The 21,952-nt window shown below is 42.8% G+C and overlaps 4 protein-coding genes across 4 annotated transcripts; 3 read left to right on the top strand and 1 right to left on the bottom strand.

The window, feature by feature from the left end:
- Positions 1-2,208: 2,208 nt before the first annotated feature.
- On the bottom strand, positions 2,209-7,566 carry LOC146258925 (endoplasmin-like). The gene is made up of 18 exons (XM_084672157.1): positions 7,410-7,566; positions 6,860-6,962; positions 6,302-6,443; positions 6,092-6,208; positions 5,659-5,990; positions 5,381-5,492; positions 5,162-5,284; positions 4,955-5,071; positions 4,712-4,849; positions 4,532-4,609; positions 4,353-4,418; positions 3,969-4,238; positions 3,555-3,800; positions 3,250-3,386; positions 3,038-3,116; positions 2,764-2,919; positions 2,575-2,667; positions 2,209-2,469 (listed from the first exon to the last, which is right to left on the bottom strand). The coding sequence occupies exons 1-18, from the start codon at positions 7,456-7,458 to the stop codon at positions 2,446-2,448; spliced, it is 2,382 nt and encodes a 793-aa protein (XP_084528283.1). The 5' UTR covers positions 7,459-7,566; the 3' UTR covers positions 2,209-2,445.
- A 978-nt stretch (positions 7,567-8,544) lies between these two features.
- nt5dc3 (5'-nucleotidase domain containing 3) lies at positions 8,545-15,751 on the top strand. Its single transcript, XM_084672835.1, has 14 exons — positions 8,545-8,953; positions 9,494-9,678; positions 9,941-10,015; positions 10,126-10,181; positions 10,274-10,364; positions 10,702-10,839; positions 11,680-11,740; positions 11,947-12,049; positions 12,570-12,671; positions 12,754-12,835; positions 12,946-13,032; positions 13,303-13,443; positions 13,568-13,632; positions 13,865-15,751. Exons 1-14 carry the CDS (start codon positions 8,644-8,646, stop codon positions 14,124-14,126), a joined length of 1,758 nt encoding a protein of 585 aa, XP_084528961.1. The 5' UTR covers positions 8,545-8,643; the 3' UTR covers positions 14,127-15,751.
- A 431-nt stretch (positions 15,752-16,182) lies between these two features.
- LOC146258923 (pinopsin-like) lies at positions 16,183-17,861 on the top strand. The gene is made up of 4 exons (XM_084671861.1): positions 16,183-16,525; positions 16,803-17,131; positions 17,312-17,557; positions 17,718-17,861. Exons 1-4 carry the CDS (start codon positions 16,183-16,185, stop codon positions 17,859-17,861), a joined length of 1,062 nt encoding a protein of 353 aa, XP_084527987.1.
- A 1,532-nt stretch (positions 17,862-19,393) lies between these two features.
- LOC146258922 (5-hydroxytryptamine receptor-like) lies at positions 19,394-21,507 on the top strand. The gene is made up of 2 exons (XM_084671858.1): positions 19,394-20,718; positions 21,355-21,507. Exons 1-2 carry the CDS (start codon positions 19,429-19,431, stop codon positions 21,505-21,507), a joined length of 1,443 nt encoding a protein of 480 aa, XP_084527984.1. The 5' UTR covers positions 19,394-19,428.
- The last annotated feature ends 445 nt before the right edge of the window (positions 21,508-21,952 follow it).

Genomic DNA, 21,952 nt, shown 5'->3' with positions numbered 1-21,952 from the left:
TAGAAGACGAAACCAACATAAAAGGAGTCATCTGGGACGACTGCTGTAACGTTGGTGACAACAGATCCAGGACTCAGCTCCTCAGGGATGGTAAAATGAGTGATTTTACTGTGAAAGGGTGTGATTAAGATATATTAATATACACCATGTGGGACAGAAGCTAATCCAAAATGTTATGCATTGAGCAATACTTACTTTAGGAATATAGGTGTATAATCATTTCGGTTTATAATATTGATGACCAGTGTTTGGGACACTGTGTTTTTCGCATCACTCACTGATAGGTTGAAAGCATAACTGGAGAAGACAGAATTATTGTGGCATTTGTGTGGCATTTCTTTTTACAATTACAATGTACATGTACAAACCATTTACCTTCTGGGATCAGTCAGGTAGTTGAACTCCTTTGTTGTGATGAGAGATGCTGACAGAATGTTTAAACCAAATCCTGGGATTGGAGGATTCAGTGTAAACTACATATAAAACATAGAAACGTGTTCAGCTACACAATAACAATTAACACGATTCTCGACTAAGAATGGTTGTTAGAGGGTGTGAATATTTGAGTGAGTCGTACAGTCAAAGGCCTGTTCTCGGGGTCAGACACAGTGGGAACATAAATCTCTCCAGGGGTGGATCTCTCCAGAACATAGAGGACTGATCCTAGGAGGGAAATGTATTATAAGGAAACCACACTCTCAGGTAGAACTAGTTAACAACTGATGCACATTCGTAAGTGCCAAATTCAAATAGTACCCTTGTCTAGGAACACAGGAGGCTCGTCCACATCAGTTAGGATCACTGTCAGTGTCTGAAGACCACTATCTCCTTTGTTATCCACAGCCAGGACTTGTAAAATAAAGCGGTTTGGTGTAGCCTCAAAATCCAGGTTGGCAGTCCCAGTCACAGAAACCTAAAATACATTTTGTCCTGAAACTGTCAGAATCACTTTGCATACAAACACTCATTATATTTGCAATAGCAATTACTTTGGAAATAACAAAAATGCTCCACAACGTACCCCTCCACAACCATGTTCTTGTTACTACAGTACAGTACTAGTCTAACATCTGTAGAAAGATTATACGGTAGCAGTCTGGGAGCTCAACACCTTACCTGGGCCTGGGTGGTGTTACGCATGGACACTAAAAAGGCATTGGTGAGAGGGTCAGAGTTCTGTATTCTGGGATACCCTGATGCAATGCTAGCTCCTGGGGAAAGGACCATCTGGAAGCTGTAGATGACTGTGCCAGCCGGGCTGTTCTCCGCCAGGCTGACTGTACTGGGCAGACCGACAAATGACACGTCTGGTGTCGATCCTGAGGATGATAAACACCTTTCAACTCATTTAACAGGGACATTTACATATTTAGCCATTTCCCCACACTCAAAGTACAAGGTCAAATGAGATCAAGGCAACTGATCATTTAATGAGGCTTTTTTAACCCTTGTGTTGTCAGTCATTGTGACCCACCGTCGTATTGCGACAACTTTACCGCATACAAAAACAAAGCATTTTCTTGTAACCGTTGTGCTGTCTCAGATCCCCCACGTTGCGAAGGTTAAAATAAAATTATTTGTTTTTGTATTGGGTAAACACAACAATGGTTTGTTATGGACCTTTGGGTCATGTGACCCAAAGGCAGCACAACAGAAAAGTAAAGAAAACTCACCTTTTATTATCCATGAATACATGGTTAGACTTAGTAGCAATTTGAAATTCCTGTTGTCCATTCTCATCAAGTGTGCATAACCCGAACAGTGCTCAGTGTTCAACAGCTCTGTTGACCTCATTAAGTATCCTGTAAAACCTTGTTTGTACTGTGAGATCAGACCACACATCTCACAGGTTGCCCTGCAGAATGTGTTGCCAAGGGTCCTGTTGGTAGATACCACACTTTATGGTCATCCAGCCATAGTGATTAGTCATACCAACTGTAACAGGTTGTTTCCTGTATGCTTAGCAAAGACAAAAAACAAGGCTTTAACAGCCCTGCTCATCTGAGCAAGATCAACACAAGACACAAGTGTGAGCAATAGTGTATGAAGTCATATCCAAGGTTTGTGGAATTATACACCATATTCACAATTGTTTTTTTTTTACATTTATTTCCCACGGTGTCAAACCAGTTCATCTGCGTCCTTCAGAATACATGTTTTACTGACCTCTAGTGGCAAATTCATAACCAATAGAAAAAGCACATGCCATTTTTCCAAGAAACATTTATTGGAGCAAACTACAGGATTGTTCTTTCTGTAGACAGGTCAGTTAAATATTAACAAATTTACAATCATGAGGAATGTAAAAAAACAAAACAAACAAAAACACAAGCCTTAAAAAACCCCTCCTCAGAGAGCCCTCCCCAGAGTGCCAGTTGGCTCCAGCTGGTGTGTCACTGTGACTGCTCCAGGTAAGGTCCAACTCCAGTGCCCTCATTCAGTGCCTCATAACTCATCTTTGTCAGTTGTCTGGAAAAAGAGAACAGAGAATTACTTTAGACACAAGAGCCAAGACTGCTAAGCCGGCATCACAATCTGATCAAACGTTTGTGTCAAGCAATTCTGTGCCCTTACCGTTTCTTCCTCTTTCTCATCCAGTACTTCCTCCTCATCGTCTGTAACCTCTTCAGGCTCCTCCTCTGGCTCCTCCTCCGGCTCCTCCTCCACCTGCAGGACCCACATCCACAGATTAGCACAAACGGTTCCTCACGGGACAGTTCGTCATCCTGTCCCCACGGCATCTCCTGAGTGTGGGTGACTTGCCTGCTCCTCCAGGTCCACGTTCATGCTGAGCCGGAGCATGCGCTCTATCCTCTCCCCGTAGGCCTTGGTGTCGGCCAGCTGGAAGCCCGAGCGCAAGGTGGCCGTCTCAAACAGCACCACGGCCAGGTCTGAGGCCGTCTGGTCCTCAGGGTTCTCCTACAACCACACACACACGCTTTGGCACTTGTGCAGCTTAGCAGCTTTTCAACAGAAAAGCATGGAGTTCATTAGTGTTATAAGCATCATTTCACTGTATAATGAAGTGATTACTTACAGTAACTCGCTTCAGCATCTGTTTGATGAGAGGGTGCTTAGGGTTGATTTCTAATGTTTTCTTCTGGCTTGCATAATAACTGGAAGAGAGAGAGAGGGAACACAATACCAGATTAGGGAAAAGCTGAACAAAATGAGGCCGTTAACACCCAAGCCCAAACAGGAAAGCTTAGACGAGTCAAATTGCAACAAAACCAAGCAGTCGTCACTCACTTTGTGGAGATATCTTTTCCTGTCTGGTAGGCCTGGGCCTTCATGATCCTCTCCATGTTTCCAGACCAGCCGTACTGACTGGCTACCAGGGCACAGGGGGAGTTAGTCAGCCTCTGAGACAGAATGGCCTTCTCGATCTACAGAAACCAGGGAGTGCAATACAATGAATACAAGTTAACAAACAGGATATTCAACCAGTCACCCCATTACAAACCCTTATCTGCCCTTTCAACAAAAACTACAATCCTTGCAGATGTGAGGTTTCTGACTGGTGTCCCATGTCTATGACTGGTTTGGACTCTAACCTGGTCTTTCAGTGCGTTCTCCTTCATCCAGGTGGTGAGGGGCTCAAACTCCTTCTCCATGGTCTCCCTGTTCTCCTTGGCCTTGTCGCTCTCGTTGAACTTGATGCCCTCCTTGGCCACGTTCTGGAAACGCTTGCCGTCAAACTCGGGCAAGGCCTGGACGCAGTACTCGTCCACGGGCTCGGTCAGGTAGATGACCTCGTAGCCCTTCTTCAGCAGGCGCTCCACGAAGGGAGAGGACTCGGCCTGGAGAGGGGAACACAGCAAGATCCTGTGTGAACCTAAAGCAAGGAGCAGACGCCCCGCCTTGCCCCTCAAAGCAAACACCGGAGCTTCTGGAAACATTTCTCTGCAGGTTGTTAATAACTTAAAACCCCTTAAGCCTCTCAGCTCCACAGGTTCCTTCAAACATACCTCCTTCCTGCTGGTTCCAGCCATGAAGTAGATCTTATCCTGCTTCTCCTTCATGCGCTCCACGTACTGCTCCAGGCTGGCCAGCACCGTGTCGCTGTTGGAGGTCTGGAAGCGAAGCAACTTGGCTAGACGGGTCCTGTTGGAGTGGTCCTCGATCACCCCCAGCTTGATGTTGGTGCCAAACTCCTTCCAGAACTTCTCGTTGTACTGCTCCTCGGCGATCTTCTTGATCATGTCCAGGGTCTTGCGCACCAGCTTCTTGCGGATGACCTAAACAAGAAGAGATTGGTTGAGAGGCCTTGCACTTCAGGAACCTGGAAATTGATTTTGTGACGCAAACAAACTGGATTCCAGGGTGGGTTCCTGTTCGGTGACCCTCCTTACCTTGAGAAGTTTGTGCTGCTGCAGGGTCTCTCTGGACACGTTTAGGGGTAGGTCATCAGAGTCCACCTGTTTAAACAGCGTCATTCAGCATCAGAGGGGTCTTGCCTTGGAGAATTAACAAAAATGCATATTCCCCGTTCCTAAACAATGGTTCTGTCATTTATTGAAGATTCACTCACCACTCCCTTGACAAAGTTCAGATATTTGGGCATCATGTCATTGAAGTCATCTGTGATGAACACTCTCCTGACAAACAGCTACAAGAGACAGACAGACATTTTATATGATGGATTTGAGCAAATGCATTCAATAACCAATTTAATTCAGCTGTGTTAAGTAAGAATATTCTCCATAACTACCTTGATGAAGTCATTCTTCTTGGTGCCGTACTCATCAAACATGCCGCGCGGGGCAGCGGCGGGAACAAAGAGAATAGACTTAAAGGTGACTTCACCCTCAGCAGTAAAGTGGATGTGGGAGAGAGGCTCATCACTGTCCTGGGGGGGAAAGGAGGGAGGGAGGTCAGTTACTGCCTGCCTTTGGTACTTAAAAACGTACTGAACTTCAATAACACAACATGATTAAATCATCAATACGCCTACCTTGGAGAATGTTTTATAGAAAGCCTTGTATTCATCTTCCTCCACTTCCTTGGCTGGCCTTTGCCAGATAGGTTTGATGTCATTCATCAGCTCCCAGTCCCAAACTGTCTTCTCAACCTGAAAGAAACCAGCTGATTAGTATTCCAAAACCCAATACAGTTCTTGGTGGTAAAGGAACAAGATGTCATTTGATTTCATTTACAGTACCTTTTTGGTCTTGGGTTTGTCTTTATCCTCCTCCTCTTCCTCCACCTCCACATCTTCCTCAGTGGCATCCTTCTCAGCCTCCTCCTCTGCGTCCTCGTCCATGGGCTCCTCTACGGTCTCAGTCTGCAAAGGGAATGAGGAATCAGGAACTGCCATCAGCTCAAAAGCCTAGAAATTGAGCCCTGTTTTTGTACGGCGATTAAATCTAAAAAATCCTACCTTGCTGGCCCAGACATAGATGGGGAAGTTGATGAACTGGGAGTATTTCCTCACAAGGTTCTTAATGGTCTCCAGCTCAAGGTAGTCTGAGGCCTCTTCTTTCATGACCAACCTGGAAGATCAAAAGGCACCCTTCAAAAGGCTGGCCTGGTACATCATGATATGAAAACACCAGGCTACTGTATCAGAGGAATAACGAGGAGCTGTTTTCTGTCAGGTAGAATGTTGAAAAAACAGTTCTGCCAGCGGGAAAGAGGAAGGAAGCTGATGCCACTCACGTGATGGTGGTTCCTCTGCCCAGGGTGTCCCCGCGGGGGTCTTCGATGACGGAGAACTCGTTGGAGTCGGACTCCCAGATGTGCTGGGTTCCGTTGTTGTGCTTGGATGACACGATGACCTTGTCAGCCACCAGGAAGGCGGAGTAGAAACCCACACCAAACTGACCAATCAGCTCGGACGTGGACTGTCCCTCTGTCTGCATCTCATTCATCTTGCTCAGGAACTCGCTGGTGCCAGACTTGGCGATGGTGCCCAGATTCTTCACAAGATCCTCCTTGGTCATACCAATGCCTGTGTCAGTAATGTGGAGCATGTTCTTCTCTTTGTCGGACTGAGGATAAAAGACAAGTCAGCTTAGAGAAGAGCTCAATAGAGGCCTGTCTGGTGGAGAGAGCAGTAGAGCAAACTTGAATAGGGGTCCCATCCATTTACCTTGATTTTGATGGTCAGCTCCTCGTTTGCATTTAGTGCATCTTCATGGGTCAGTGACATCAGACGGATCTTGTCCAGGGCATCTGAGGCGTTGGAGATCAACTCCCTGAGGAAGATCTAGACCCCATCCAACAAGAAAACAAGTCAGCGTCACCAATCCTCCCTCATCACATCGAGCAACTGACAGACAGCACCCTGACGTCAACCCACCTCCTTATTCTTGTAGAGAGAGTTGATAATGAGCTTCATCATGCGATTGACCTCTGCCTGAAATACGTGTTTTTCCGACTTCTCACGGATCTCTTTAATCTGAGCTGCGTTCAGCCCATCCAGTTGGATGGCCTCCTCCTCCCTGTGTACACACACACACACACGAAATTAGCCACAATAAAAAGGAACTAGGATTACCTGCATCAATATCGCCTGATATCAACGACCACAGGGCTCATTGCTTCCTCGCAGGCTCGTTAAAGTAGACAACCATATAACACAGGATGCTTTACACAAACTCATGAAGAGTTTAATCTAGATTTCTCAGTGTTGGCGTCATCATAGGCAATGTCATAATACACATTTAGCTGGGGTAGTAGGGGTCCTGTGTCACATCGATCCGTCAAAAGTTCTGTGATGTTGACACTGTACGGTCATGTAGCACATTGAACCCTGCCCATGAACTTGACCTCTCGGTGTACACAAAACATCACAGACAGTAACTACTAATTGGCAATGTGTCGAACAAATTCTACCACAATGTGAACCGCAACCTACCTTTGCACCACCTCATCATCCGTCTTGGACCCATCCCTGCTTTTACCAAGATCTTGCTCCATTGTCCCATCGATATCGAGTTCATCCTCTGCCCTGACAGATCCTGGGGGGGAAATGTCATAGATGCATTGAAGAAACACGGTGCGGCCATGACAATTAATTTACTGTAAACCATCAGCATTCTAGTGCATAACACATCGGGGACCTTCAACGTTAACAAGATAGCAATGGGAAAGGTGGTTCTGAGTTACACCGGCTAGCTAGCAAGATAAGGAAACTTCCAGAAACACGCGAGGAACCAGCAGCATAAATGGCTTGTTAAAATGCTTTGTAACTACTGTACCAAGTCACTTACTAAATGGCAGGACTGACTAACTAACAAGTAAAAAAATATATATATTAAAAAAACGTTCAACTTGCTAACTTCATGCATGGCTAGTTAGTAGAAAGATGCTAGCTGGTCATTTAAAAAAATCTATGCCTAGCCAGCCTTCCGGCTAGCGTTGACTATATAGCGTTAGTGGCAAGATAGAAAATCTCAGTTACTCACCTAAAGCTAAGAGGGCACACAGAAGACCTGATACCCAAAGCCGTTTCATTTTGAGAAAATGATTAAACTGTTTCTTAACGCTTGCCTTCTGAGACAAAAGCCAGAACACGCACTAAGAATGACAGGCTGCCTTTTTCTCAACCAAACCCCCCCTTAATTAAACCCCCTGAATCCACCAATGGCAGGACACCACGCACAAACCCCAACCAATTGCAGGATAATCCACATTACATTTCTCCCAATCGAAGTTCTTCTGTACAACTTCATACATGAAAATCGTGGCTCGTGGTCATTGGCTGAAGAATAAATATTCAGTCAATTTAGGATTGTGAAATAAATTATTGTTCAACCGTTGCTTTTGGTCAATAAATCAAACAATAATTGTCATATCATGCATGTCATGCATATTATTGGCAGGTTGGTATACCGGACACGGATACTGAAAAAGCAACGGAAGAGTTTTGGGATTATGATTGTTATTAAAAAAACTAGAGACAGATACTTGTGTCTTCCAAAAAAAAAAAAAAAAAAAAGATTGTTATGTTAAACCATAGACATAATAAATTATTATGTCTATGGGTTAAACAAACTGACACTCTGCTGGGTCATCACGACATTTTTAAGACGATTTTTTTCCGATATCAGTCATCTGAAATGATAGGTTATTTTCTTTTTTTCCATGTAGAAACCAAACTAGCAAAGTGGAAGTAGTTGAAAATGAGCACCCTTGGTGGATCGTGGTCTACTGTACTTGATCAAAATATTAAAACAAATAACAGTGACATATGTAGGAGGAGCTTCTTGAATTTGACATTTACCAAAACAGGTGTGCGAGTTCAAGGTTCAAGGAAAATTGTGAATTATGATTTACTGTACTTGCTGACATAACGTTTGTAAACAGATCAGTTTTTGCTTCTCTGTACCCTTTACTAGAGCGTGGTTCTCAAAGAAGATGCATAGGCTAATCACCTATACAATGAATATGAACACGTATTCTAATTTGGTTTCCATGTCTTTCACCTCACTTGGGGAGTCAGGAAAAAAGTATTTTCAGCTTTTTTGCTCAAGTGATCGTTTCTCGCGACTGTATTTTTATCCAGGAAGTGACGTCTGCTGCGATTACTGGGGGCGCGACGATTACTGTATTTACAGCAAGTGATTCCGCGTGCAGTTGACCGAAACGCACAACCTACACGCGGGGTATCCACAACCCAACCCAAAGGGGACAGTAGCCATGACGCCCTTTACTTTGACCTGTTCATGTCTTTTAAAGAAAAAGGATTGCTTACAGAAGGTGTTTATTTACTGCAAAATCTTTCACACGCAGAGCGGCTTAACGTGGAACTTGAGCAACAGAGCGCCGTGGATGGCTGGTTCAGGTCTACGGAATTTCAGTGCCATGTCTGCCAGAGTCGGGCAGGTGTTGGCACAACATCAACCCCTTAAAAACTACGCAGCAACAATGTGTAGCAGTTCTGCAGGTGGTCAAGACATGACCAATTGGTTATGGTCTGTTTACAACGAGACAAAAAAACAAACAGAAGGTATGACTTGAGTGGTAAAAGGCAAACATTGTCGTGTGCACAGTTCTTATTTTTGCTTAATGGAGTCCTTAAACGTATGTAGACGGACATCTCACCTGATGGAGCTATCAAATTAGAAGCAAGCTAAACGCTTCTATGTAGCGTGACAGTGTCAATGCGTTATTGACAGTCCCATAGAGAGTCTGTAACATGATTCGTTGGCACTTCATGCAGGATTGACATGACCATGACATGTTGTTTTTCACCGTGCTAGATTTGTTTGCGTGTTCTCTAAAAAGAGGGTATTTTGGGACAAATGCACTGAAACATAGGGGTTAAGGCTATTGTCGGTAGCTTCCGGGTATAGCTTGTGGAAAAGCAAGCTGTACTTGCTCTACTTAAAGATGCATTGAAAGCTGGTTTCTCAATGGGAAGGCCACCACGTCCGTTTTTTTCTTTCTGTTGCAGCATGTAAATTGGTTTCCCCCAATTCAAGTTTGACACATCCACAACCAATTAATTGCAATCAGCTGACAAGATTGTTCTCCTTATTCCTTCCAGACTTGATTCCAGTAATAACAAAGAACTCAGTCAACCCAGACACCATATTTGCCAACAATGAGATGAGCCTGCAGGATATAGAGATCTATGGGTTTGACTATGACTACACCCTGGCGTTCTACTCCAGCCACCTCCACACCCTGATTTTCAACATTGCTCGCGACATCCTAATTCAAGAACACAGGGTCTGTTCCACTTTTCTTTTTTTTTCACTGACACAGGATAGACACCATAACTACAGTATACACAAAGACAGGATCCTTCTCCTTCACAGAACCCATGATATTCTGTCATATTGAAATGACTTTAAAATGAGTGAAAGGAATGTGTTAATGACCCTGACAAGATGGTTGCGTCTTGATTCATCATTTTATCATTATGTTTTGTAGTGTAAGCTACCAAGCTACAAATCGGAGACACTTCTAAAACAGCTTTCTTGTGTCCTAGTATCCTGAGGATCTGCGAGAGTATGAATACATACCAAATTTTGTTGTGCGAGGATTACATTATGACGTCCAGAAGGTGTGTATGAGCTTTGGTTCCTTTAATGGCCTTGTTTATTACTTTTTACAACTATAACATTATGTTGAAACGAAACAATATAATCTGGGTTCCTCTGTTGTCACTTCCAGGCGTTACTGATGAAGATTGATGCGTTCCACTACATCCAATTGGGAACAGTATACAGGTATTTAATTGTGTCTAGATCCGTGTAAGCATAGTAGAAAATGTATAATGTTGAAAAAGGTTTAGTTAAACATGTTCTGATTTCTTTTGTAGGGGTCTTCACCCAGTGCCAGACCAGGAAGTAGTGGCCATGTATGAGGGTTCACACGTCCCTCTAGAGATAATGAGTGATTTCTATGGCAAGGTAAGAATTCTGCCCCATGCCTACCCAACTTATGTCATATGTCACAATTATCGAGCTTAGGGAAGTCAGGACCCTATTCGAGAAACACTTATTTACCTTTCGTCAGGGTTCGAATCCCACTTAGCTCATGGAAGTAAAGTTCTATTAGGCAGTGCAGTGCAGGTTCCATTCCTGCATTGTTATGTAAATGTCCTTGCAGGTTTAGTCCCACACCTTCTCTGTCTTGTTAGATAAAAGCATGTGCTAAATGAATACATGTAAATGTTAATGCAAATTCTGAAACGTCTTATCTTTTCTAATTAAGCTTTTGCCTTCGTATCTCCTGTACTTCCTTCAGAGCTCCCATGGCCACACAATGAAACAATACATGGACATTTTCTCCTTACCGGAGATGACCCTGCTCTGTTGTGTCAATGACTACTTCATGAAGCACAACATCGACTATGAGCCTGTCCATCTCTACAGAGATGTTAAGGTAAGAGTTCACCGTGGTCCTTAATGACAATGTGGTTGCAGTTATACTTGTCTCCAGCTGGTGGAGGTTAAAGCATTTCGTGGCTTGTTGTGACTGGTTATTTTTGTACGGTATGTGAGGAGTGCAGTCTTAATTTTAGCTGTGAAAATGGCAGTCTAATTTTAGAGTGGAGAGCTCGCCTGCACCAACTGTGTGTAGTCTCTGGTGGCTCTGCCTCTTCAGAGATAGAGGCAGGGCTCTGCCTCTTCAGAGATAGGAGGGCGGGACTGCTGCTGCGCTGTCCCTTTGAGGAGCTGTCAGCGTAGTTCTCATCTGCGCACTGTGGCAGTTCTGACAGGTTGCTGTCATGAAAAACCCCTCACTTTTTAGTGTGTGTGTGTGTGTGTGTGTGGGGGGGGGGGGGGGTTTACTGACTGACGCCTTTTGAAGGATCCCCCCCCTCCCTCCCCACTGCCCTCTGGATGGTCTTGAGTTACCACAGAATGATTGACCTTTCTGTGAGTCCTTACTTCAAGGGCCTTTCAACATGCTGGGTTGGCCATTAACTTGCATGGCAGGAGAAATATAACTAGCATGAGAGTGAGCCTTCTGTCCTGCAGCTTTGGCAAACTCAAGACTATTTATTAGACATTGGAAACTTCCCCCATGTCAGTTGTAGAGCCTTCATTGTAGACGTTCATGCGAATACGATTATCTAAATTCAGGGTACTAGCAATTTGCTTGCCTGCCAGTGGATACTGATGTGTTACCATTCTAAATATACTCTAGAATAAATTTAACAAGTTGAATCTCTTTCAGAATCTGAATTAATCTAATGTATCATTCTCTGTCTGTTCACAGAGGGCTATAGGACAGGTCCATGTGAAGGGGCTCATGTATCGAGCTGTCGAGGCAGATATTGGTATAAGCAACAATGACATGCTGTGTGTTCTTAAATTTGTATTACATTTGATATACAAATATCCTGTTGTAAGAGACTTCAGGGTCAATGGCATTGTTCTTGTAAGAAGTTCCCAGAAATTACTTTGAAGTGAGTCTGGCTTAGAGAGCTTTGTTTGCACTTTTATCTCTCCTTCTCTCTCTCTCTTTCTCTCTCGCTCTTTGTAGAGAAATATATTTGCTACGGTGAACAGAGCCATGCTGTACTGAAGAAGCTCTATGAGAGTGGCAAGAAGATGTTCCTTATCACCAACAGCCCCTTGGACTTTGTGTAAGATCTGTGCCAGTATGGCCAAGTGTGATTTGGCAAGCAGAACTACACTTTCAACATTTTAATATGCCACCTCGTGACCAGTGACTCGGTTTATTGAAGTCCCTGGAGCTTCTAGTGTTTGGCCTGCGTTGCTACAGTGTTCTCCAAACTATTTGAATAGATGTCAAGATACAGCAAGCAGGACTGGAGGCCAAAACACTTTTGTCTAATTCACAGCCCCCTACGAGTTCTCTGTGGAGCCAAGCAATGTGCAAACAAAGCCTGAATACATTAGAAGACATTACCACAACCCAGTGGTCTGAATCAAAAGATATTCACCATGTCTGTGTTTAGATTTGTGTCTGTTGTTAAGCAGTTGGTGAGAAAACAGCAATGACATGTCAACAAAATAAAAGATGACATGGTGTATAGAACTGGTGATAAAGTACCCTCAAATAGTCTGCAGATATTGCGCCTACAATTTTATTTATGCTTTTTCACGATTTTCTGTGCTTTACTGTGCTTTTTGGTTTCTCAGAAACCGGGGGATGAACTACATGGTCGGAAAGGACTGGAGGGACCTTTTCGAGGTGGTCATCGTGCAAGCCGACAAACCCGGTTTCTTCAACGACAGGAGGAAGTAAGGCTGTGAACTACCAAATGGCTTAAAACAGCTATTTCGAACAATTTTGTTTGTATTAACGCACTGTTGTCCCTGGTAGGCCTTTCAGACGAGTCACAGACAAAGGAGGTCTTCTGTGGGACAGGATCCATCGGTTAGAGAAAGGGCAGATATACAAACAGGTACAGGCCTGTCCATTTAACAGCTGAGGTATTACAATTCATGTTGACTATTGAACTCTCGACTTCCAAAGTCTATCCCCCCATGTTGTGTTTTTTTCTGTGTGTTTCAGGGGAACCTGTATGAGTTTCTGAGATTAACTGGATGGAGGGGGTCAAAGGTGCTGTACTTTGGAGATCACATCTACAGTGACCTGGCTGTAAGTACCAACCAGTTAGATACAACACACACAGTAAAGCTTTCCGCACATGTGTTCCTTTCCAAAGAGGATTGATTCAAATGATATCCTTCTTCTTTGCTCTTCGTAACCCTCTGTCGATAAATGAGTCTCAAACATCTTAACTTAATTATCATATCATCCGTTGGGAAATAGCCTATTTTTTTCCTCAAGATTTTCATTTGACATACTTTCAGTGCAATGTTTGAGAATATCATAACTGGTGTCCAATCTGTCGTCACCACCCTGAAGGACCTGACCCTGAAGCACGGTTGGAGGACTGGAGCCATCATCCCAGAGCTGAGGAAGGAGATCAAGATCATGAACACGGAGCAGTATGTCCACATGATGACCTGGCTGCAGGGCCTCACCGGACTCATCGAACACATGCAGGCAAGCAGATAGCATGCACGAGCGTCTCTGCGAGTGCATGCGTGCATTCCAACCCGCTAACTCAAGCATTTGTGCTGGAAATACTGTTCACTTTTGTATAATTCACACACTTCCTCATTTACAGGTACACAGGGACCCAGCCTCTCAAGCTGTTGTCCGGGAATGGATTAAAGAAAGAGAAACCATGAGGTACAGAAATGGATCAGAGAAAGAGATACCACAAGATATATTATCTTCTCCTGTGGACCATTACGTACTTTAGAGATTTATCTGGAGAAACCCAAGATAATCCTGTTTATTCAACCACTGATATATTATCTGCACTGGTTCAGTCTTTGAAAGTGCTAAAATGTGTAATTGTTAAGATGTAGAAGTCACAGGAGAGAACCATTGAGCTTTCCTTATGAATATGTTGTTGCAGGTCGCAGACAAAGGACATCTTCAACGCTCAGTTCGGAAGTCTCTTCCGGACGTATCACAACCCCACCTACTTCTCCCGCCGCCTCTCACGCTTCGCCGACATCTACATGCCCTCCATCAGCTGCCTGCTCAACTACGACTTCCAGCACACCTTCTTCCCCCGGCGCACCCCCCTGCAGCATGAGTCTCCCTTCTGGCCCGAACAGACCAGTGCCGGGGCCTTGGACATGCCCTTCCAGACCCACAGGACCAAATCTGAGTAGAGAAGGGTAGGGTAGAGGAGGGGAAAGATTCCGGTGCCATTCCCCAGACTTCACCTGGACACGGAGCACAGACATGGAGATAAGCACTGCACTGACATGTACAAGCCGTCTCCATTGCAGCATCATTAATACTGTACATCAGAAAATCTTATAACCTGATGATGTGAACTGCCGCATCTGAACTAACTCATATATGTATTTATCAGATGACTTGAATAGTATTTTAACAGTGCAAGGTTTTACTATGTATATTAATGTTGCTTTAAACAGTTTGTTAATAGTGTACCAGAAAGAAACCCTCGCACATATTTTGCATGTCTTGTATAGTGGTATCAAGCAAAGGTAAAAGTAGAGTTGATCACCAAAATACAATTATTTTTTTTTGTGACGTAATGTGTAGACTTCTTTACACAGTTTAGATTATTGTTTGTACCGGGAGGTAGAAAAGAAAATATATTGGTTTAGATGTAAAAAAAAAATTCAGTCCGGAGATTAGGGTAGTAAATTAGCATGATATTTATTGACAGTGTACAGTACAGACACGTGTCCTTAGGTGTCAAGGTTCCACTCCAGGACAGCTCTCTGCCCAAGAAACCCAACTTGAGACTTGGATTTGACATTAATGGGAGACCGCTAAAATGGCTATCATTTGGGGGAATTTCGCCTACAGATTGAGCAAATACAGAACCAAGGGTGGAGGTTGGTGTGGTGGAGGGAACAGCAAACAATTATTCACTTGATATTAAGATATTTTATGCAAACGGACAGTATTTACTGAAAACACTCATACAGTATAGATTGTCATATTGTAGAGGGACGTTAAAGATGCCTGTGTGCTGGAGGACTGTGTGTGTATATAAACCTGAGGAGTGAGTTTAACCAATCTACACTGACTACATTTGGTATAAGATTTTCTGATATTGTTGCTGCTTTCTCCTATAGTCTTTGTACTGTATCTTGTCCTGTTCAAGATTGTCTTTGCCCTTCAAGATGGATCTGTAAGTCTCAGCTTTCTTTGTTGAGATCTGTGCAAAGTTAAACAACCTATATTATATTAATAACTCCACTATTAGGTACAAACTCAATTGCCTTAAGCTTTTTGTCATTGAAACTAAAATTGCAGTATGTTTATGCTTTAAGACAAATACCAGTAGTTTTGTTTGTGTGTATCATCTATGATTAAACTAAATGGTTTATGGGCAGTTCTTGAAACTGTAGCTCTATGGAGACTACTGGCCCTGCCAGTTCAAACATGGACTGTTCCTGTTTTTGATACGAAAAGGACATACGGTATATATTGAAAATGTCAGTTTTATATTCAAATAGAAACTTCTCGTTTGTTCCTTATCAGACTTTTCTGTCTTTAAAGTATTGATTTATTATGGATAAAATAATTTGAATGACTCATTTGCACAGAAATTGATGAACTGAAGTTCTCAGTATTTTGTAGGAAAACTATTTAAAGTAATTTAGAGCTTTTGTTTTGGAAGAAAAGGGAAATGTTATAAAGGTGGAAAATGTGGACAGCTTTTGGGTTATGTAGATTTTATGGATTTTGGAACGAGTCCAATTCATTAGAAGTGTACTTTTGTCATTATTTATTAAAACATATTACTTTGGCAGAATCTCAATGCGTTATAGCACTTTTTTCTCATTATTTGGCTCTATATATATCTAGACAAAATCGTTTTCTCTTTAGGTTTTACCAAACATGTACCATTGACCTGTGTCTGAATATGCCTTTTCTCAGTTACTTCTACATTGGATGTTAAAAATCACAACACCAAATTAATCTCAGATTCAGATTTGTCATGTAATCCTCGTGGATTTATTTTCTAATCCGGCAAATCATTTTAGGGGCAATTAACTAAATTGCTTTTGTGTTGGATTCAGAGGTGCTCCATAAAACAGGTGCTCAATCCATGCATTTTAAAGACCTATCTAACACGGATCAGAAATGATAAGATCGATGACGTTCAGTGCCTTGGGTGAGCTGGGATCTCAGACAGTCGAATGGGAAGGTGCTCTAGGGTTGACCCAGTTGAGAGTAGGTACCATGGACAGCAACACCACATCTTGGAGTGTCGCTCCGACCCTTCTGGTCACCGGAGTCCCTGTGGCGCCTACTATTTTTCCACGGGTCGGCTACAGTATCATCTCGTATATCATGTTCATCAACACAATATTCTCTGTCTTTAACAATAGCATTGTGATAACTGTCATGTTAAAGAATCCAAGTTTGATCAACGCCATGAATATGATCATCTTGAGCCTCGCAGTGTCCGATTTAATGATTGCCTTGTGTGGATCCTTAATTGTCACCATCACCAACTATCATGGGTCTTTCTTTCTTGGAGAAAAGGTCTGCACTTTTCAAGGATTTGCTGTCAACTATTTTGGTGAGTGAACACATTTCTCAGGATAACTTTAATCATGTGATAGTCTGATTATTTGAACTTAATATCTCTGCAGCTAATGTCCTTTGTTTTTTGTTTGGAATTCTTGTAGATGCTCATCATCATCACAAAGTAATAGCAATGAAAATCTAAATTTGCATATTGCTAATTGGCATATCCTACTATAACTATTATCCCAAAATGAGGAGACTCACAACTTATTCCGGTCTCATCTTCATGTATTGCAAACAAATTGACAAAAAGTTTTTCCCTCCCATAGGGTTAGTGTCTCTCAACACCCTTACGTTGCTGGCATATGAAAGGTACATCGTGGTATGTAAGCCCATGGCTGGCTTCAAGCTGAACGTGCGTAGGAGCTGTCATGGATTAATCTTCGTCTGGCTCTTCTGCCTGTTCTGGGCCGTGGCCCCCCTGCTGGGCTGGAGCTCCTATGGGCCTGAGGGGGTTCAGACCTCCTGCTCCCTGGGCTGGGAGGAGCGCTCCTGGAGCAACTATAGCTACCTCATCCTCTACACCATCCTCTGCTTCATCCTGCCAGTCATCATTATCATTTACTGCTATAGCAAGGTCCTGGCCTACATGACGAAGGTACTGGGCCTCCGTCTCTGATGGACCGACGGCGAGTCTGTTATGCTTCCACATACTAATAGTGACCACTTTCTCTTATCCAAGTCTGTCTATGGTTGTGTACAGTATACCTGTTTCTATAACACTTTGCTATGAACAGAGCTTTTTCCAACCCCCCCCCCCCCCCTCCTCTTTCCACAGCTGAACAGGAGTGTGCAGCTCCAGGGAGGACAGATGTGTCTAGAGGAGAACGAGAAGGCTGTCCGTATGGTGACGTTCATGATTGTTGCCTTCTTCGTCTGCTGGTTGCCCTACACTGCCCTGTCTGTGGTGGTCGTGGTGAATCCAGAGCTCCAAATACCCCCACTTGTGGCGACCATGCCCATGTACTTTGCAAAGACCAGTCCTGTCTACAACCCTATCATCTACTTCCTGAGCAACAAACAGGTATACCTGCATCCTTGAAATTGTTGGTTGAGTTGAGGAGATCATCCTTACCCAAGTACCCAAAGGATTTGTGTTAATACATTGTCATGAATTTATGGATCATGGGTTGAAAATATGTTTCAGAGGTTTCTTAAAGGTGTTTGGTCTGTCTAACCGGCAGTTTCGGGAGGCTACTCTGGAGGCACTATCATGTGGGCAGTACATCCCCCGTGGTCCTGCCAGCAAAGGAAGTGGTATGATCTCCATGAGCAGGAGCAGAATGAACCAAGGGGCCAGTCCAAACAGCAAGGTGCTGCCTATGTGATTCTTCTCTTCAACACAACCAAGAAACTGCCATAGTTGTCTGAGTCTGTTCATTCTACAATGTTTAAAATTGCAGAGGGAAATCTACAGTTACTTTCTGGCAGAAAGTTGCCAAAATGATTGGAATTTATTTGTAGAAAATGATCCCAAGCTGTAGGTAAAATGCAGTGAGTTCTTTTGTGAAGATTTACTGTATTTTCCAGAAGGTGTCTGTTTGTTAGTTCACTACTGGTTACCATCTCTAGATCTCACAGTTAAGTTAAGTCTTGTGAATGCTTCTGTAATTAGTAACTTATTATTTTGTTTACAATGGTTGTTTGGCTTTGAGACACAACCTGTCCACGATAGATGAGGTCAAACAGATATATTTTCTAATACACATGGCAGATGGGAACAGCTGAGAAATGGCCGACTTATATGAGCTCTTTTTAAACATCTTCCTTTGAGTGTTAGGATTTGAACCTACGACCTTCTGAAAATGTTGAGCAAGACCGAGGATGAGCGAGACCAAGGCACTTCAACTCAAGTTCTTCACAGAGGCTTCTTCTACACAAGTGTATGTACGGGTGTGTGAAAGTGTGTTTGTACTGCACTGAACAGGTGCATATGTGTTACTGCAAGTAGTGCTTTAAACAAGGTTGCTACGTTGATGCACAATAAAAGAAAACATACGTTTTTCCTTATTTTCATGTTTATGAGCCTTTGACCACAAGTTTAGCCTAGAGGGAGTACAATCTGGGAATATACATAAATTCACTGTATTGTAGGGGGGAAATGCAATTGTTACATTTATTCAATTTTCTCATTGAATGTGTGATTTTGTGCACGGGAGGATACAACTTCATTGGACTGATGCTGTAATTCCATCTAAATTTTGGCAAAGTGATTTCCACTACAAAGTTGTTTGTTTGCAAAATATGCTATTGTTTAGGTTAGGACTACTGGCATATTTCTAAATGGATTTAAAAGGGCTGTGATCAACAAAGGGTAAGAGAACATTACACGGCCCAGATCTAATCCCAGATTTGGCATTGCCTGTAAGATTAAAATGTTCACTCAAAGAGCCTTTCCCATTTTTATCTCCAACAAATAGGATTATAAAACTTCATGCTGTAATCCAATATAATGGTTAATCTTTTTATTCCCTTGGTTGTTTAGATAACTTCCACACAGCCACCTGGTATGGCTATTACAATAGATGCCATTTATGCAACTGTAGTACATTGATTCTAACTGAATGTCAAACAGTGGCAGGGATTTTACTTGTCAGATCCCTTGTCAGAAATCAAAATGATAAAAATGAAATCTATTCAGCTTTCTGTAATATTTACAGGGAAAATAGGCTAACGTGTTAATGAGTTTGATTAACAGAAGGGTTCCCTGATGAGTTGCGATGCGGGGTGTTAATTGAATGGGAGGACATGTGCGTCACCTGTCATGGTAATGGATAATCGGTTTAATAAATGCACTTCAGCTTGATCTTTGAGTCGTTCAACACGTACGCCAAACCATGTGGATTTAGGAATATTCAGAGAAGGTATATTTAAAATACAGTCAATAACTGGGAGATGAGATCTGTTTCACTGGATTATGGGAATATTACCAATTGGAAAGATTACTCTGGCATTGCGTTTTTAACAGCGAACAGTGTGGTATTGCTCTTTACCTCGTGTGTGGGTATCGCAGCAAACTTATTTGTTATTTTAGCAGTGTACCACCAAAAATCACTACGTACTTGGAATAATGCTCTACTGGTGAATCTAGCGGTCATAGACATTTTCCGTTGCGCAATTGACTGTCCAATTCTTTTAGCAATTGTTTTGACTAACCAACAAGGCTATGTTGATGGACTGTTATGCGATGCTCAAGTAGTCTCTTTTTCCTTCAGTTTCTGCATTCAGTTGCTTACCTTAGCAGGCATAAGTGCAGAGAGATATCAGGCCATTGCACACCCTTTTCAGACAAAAGAACGCCGAAGAAGGGTTTTAATAATGATTCCCCTCACCTGGTCCATTGCCATCCTTGTGGCAGTTTTTTGTCTTACATCACTGAAAGACTCACCTGTATATGTTCAATGCAGAGGACTAGGCGTGGAAATTCTCCCCTCATATGACACCTTTGGACTATACATTTTACTTCCCCTATGGTCAGTTTGTTTTGCTGTCATCATTGGATTCTATTCTCGGATTTTTGCAATAGTAAGAGCACACGGTCGGAAAATATTTGACAAAGGTACTGTGCTTAAACAGGGCAAAAGTAAAGAAAAGAAAAAGGATGATGACTCAGAGGTCAATAAAAAAGGTCAAGAGGAAGTCCATGATGAAAACGTGCAAACAAATGAGCAGACAGTCAGTCTGGAGCAGACTGTAGGACTAGAGCAGCAGGTGATGCCAGGTGAAATAAAGGCATCTCATAGAGATTCTCCAGCTGATCCCATTAACTCTCCTAGTGAAACCACCAAAAGTCTGAAGCGTGCAGGTGTGACATTCAGGGAAGGAGCGCTCACAGTCATTGATTTGGACGAGGGTTTGACAGCTCCCTCAAAGCGCCTGGAGGTCAGTGAGTTTGAGCAGCAGCCTGTTGTTAGCTGTGAAGCACAAGACGTTGTAGCTTTACCTGGAAAGGAGACTGAAGCTATACAGTCTGTTACAATTAGTGCCCCGGATCAAAACGAGGACGTGGATGGCGCTGTCTGTATGATGCCATCAATGGCCAGCAAAGAAAGAGCTAAAAAAAAGAAGGAGGGTAAAATGGCCAAGCGCTCTGGGTACATTATTCTCACTTTCCTCATATTTTGGATACCATTGATAGTAATGATCCTGGTGAACTTTTTTATCAACAGAGAGAAAAATGCTGGGGTAAGTCTGATTGAAGTGCAGCATGCAATGTATTTAGTGCCTTTAGAAATCTATTGAGAAAAGAGTGAAATGTTTAGTTTGATTGGTCTTTTAAACTACTACTCAGACCCTGTATAGTAATTTAAGTGATTCAGTTATAATAGTTGTGTAGTTTGACACACAACAGCCATAACAAATGTAAAACCAAATAATACCTTTGTTATCAGTACAGTTTATGTTCCAACAAAGAAAGTCAATTAATGAAACAAATGAACAGTAGGCCTACATATCCCTGTGTTATCTGCCGCTCCCTGTACACTTGTGTGTGCGTCAACCTTGATTGTAAGATCAATCAAGGTTTCTTCTTCTACTGAAGCAAATTTCCAAGCTGCCAAATAAACTCAAAATTTGCATCTACAGTCATAGAAACCTCAGAATTGGTCGTAAGGTTGGTCGACAAACTCAAGAATGCGCAGCGTTTGAATGTTTTATCCCTCTTTTCATGTTTCATATATCCTTTTTACACGGCGGTGTAAGAGGTGGGAGACTTGTGTTGGGAACATGAAACAATATCGGTTCTTCATCAGCGAGGTATAAATGCGGTGAAAGTGACTCAAAGTTTGATGCTTTACATCTTTTTAACTCTTCTTCTTGCAGATGAAGATCACTCAGGATCTAGAAGTTCTCTCTGTCTCCATGGCCTGTGTGACATCGGTCAGCAACCCAATAACCTATGCTGTAGTCAACCCTCAGTTTAGGACAGTGTTTTATACATTCAGAAATAAATGTAAATCCTTTTTTTCGAGGTAGACGTCCCCTGTAGGATGGGTATTCCAAATAAAATTGAATTTGTACATCCATATTTATCCCTTTCATTTTTGCCCTAATGCCAAAACATGTTAATTTGACATGTACAATTTCTTTTGTTTTAATATAGCATGTTCTTGTCATTTCAGAAGGGGCAGAATGTGCGTACCAAAATACCTGTAGTTTGGTAGCGGGCTCTCAGGTGGGTTGAAAGCCGTCACATTTTCTCAGTAGTTAACAAACACAGGAAGTTGTAATCTGCTGTGAGACATGAACCAGTGAGAACTCAGGCACAGCTCTTATGTAACCGTCGAGACCTGCTTTCTGACTGTAAGGGCCTGGAGCCCTGGACCAACCGCTGGGTCTGTCAGGCCTTCACATGCCCTCGAGCTCCACCAGGGGAGTGAGGTCCTCATTACTACCCCACTGTGTGGGTGTCATCTGGGCT

The sequence above is a fragment of the Hypomesus nipponensis genome, chromosome 14 (genome assembly GCF_054491055.1).
Source record: "Hypomesus nipponensis isolate SF chromosome 14, ASM5449105v1, whole genome shotgun sequence".
NCBI classification, from domain to species: domain Eukaryota; kingdom Metazoa; phylum Chordata; class Actinopteri; order Osmeriformes; family Osmeridae; genus Hypomesus; species Hypomesus nipponensis.
The sequence above is the reverse complement of the archived record's forward strand: the minus strand, read 5'-3'. Positions and strand labels throughout refer to the sequence as shown.

Excerpts from the sequence above, each read along its gene's own strand:
- LOC146258925 (XM_084672157.1), bottom strand. The coding sequence starts at position 7,458 with ATGAAACGGCTTTGGGTATCAGGTCTTCTGTGTGCCCTCTTAGCTTTA. Across the intron at positions 6,209-6,301 it reads CTCTCTACAAGAATAAGGAG|ATCTTCCTCAGGGAGTTGAT; the intron begins GTGGGTTGACGT and ends GATGGGGTCTAG. Across the intron at positions 2,470-2,574 it reads ATGAGAAAGAGGAAGAAACG|ACAACTGACAAAGATGAGTT; the intron begins GTAAGGGCACAG and ends CTCTTTTTCCAG.
- nt5dc3 (XM_084672835.1), top strand. The coding sequence starts at position 8,644 with ATGACGCCCTTTACTTTGACCTGTTCATGTCTTTTAAAGAAAAAGGAT. Across the intron at positions 10,840-11,679 it reads ATCTCTACAGAGATGTTAAG|AGGGCTATAGGACAGGTCCA; the intron begins GTAAGAGTTCAC and ends GTCTGTTCACAG. Across the intron at positions 12,836-12,945 it reads AAGGGCAGATATACAAACAG|GGGAACCTGTATGAGTTTCT; the intron begins GTACAGGCCTGT and ends TGTGTGTTTCAG.
- LOC146258923 (XM_084671861.1), top strand. The coding sequence starts at position 16,183 with ATGGACAGCAACACCACATCTTGGAGTGTCGCTCCGACCCTTCTGGTC. Across the intron at positions 17,132-17,311 it reads TCCTGGCCTACATGACGAAG|CTGAACAGGAGTGTGCAGCT; the intron begins GTACTGGGCCTC and ends CTCTTTCCACAG. Across the intron at positions 17,558-17,717 it reads ACTTCCTGAGCAACAAACAG|TTTCGGGAGGCTACTCTGGA; the intron begins GTATACCTGCAT and ends TCTAACCGGCAG.
- LOC146258922 (XM_084671858.1), top strand. The coding sequence starts at position 19,429 with ATGAGATCTGTTTCACTGGATTATGGGAATATTACCAATTGGAAAGAT. Across the intron at positions 20,719-21,354 it reads ACAGAGAGAAAAATGCTGGG|ATGAAGATCACTCAGGATCT; the intron begins GTAAGTCTGATT and ends TTCTTCTTGCAG.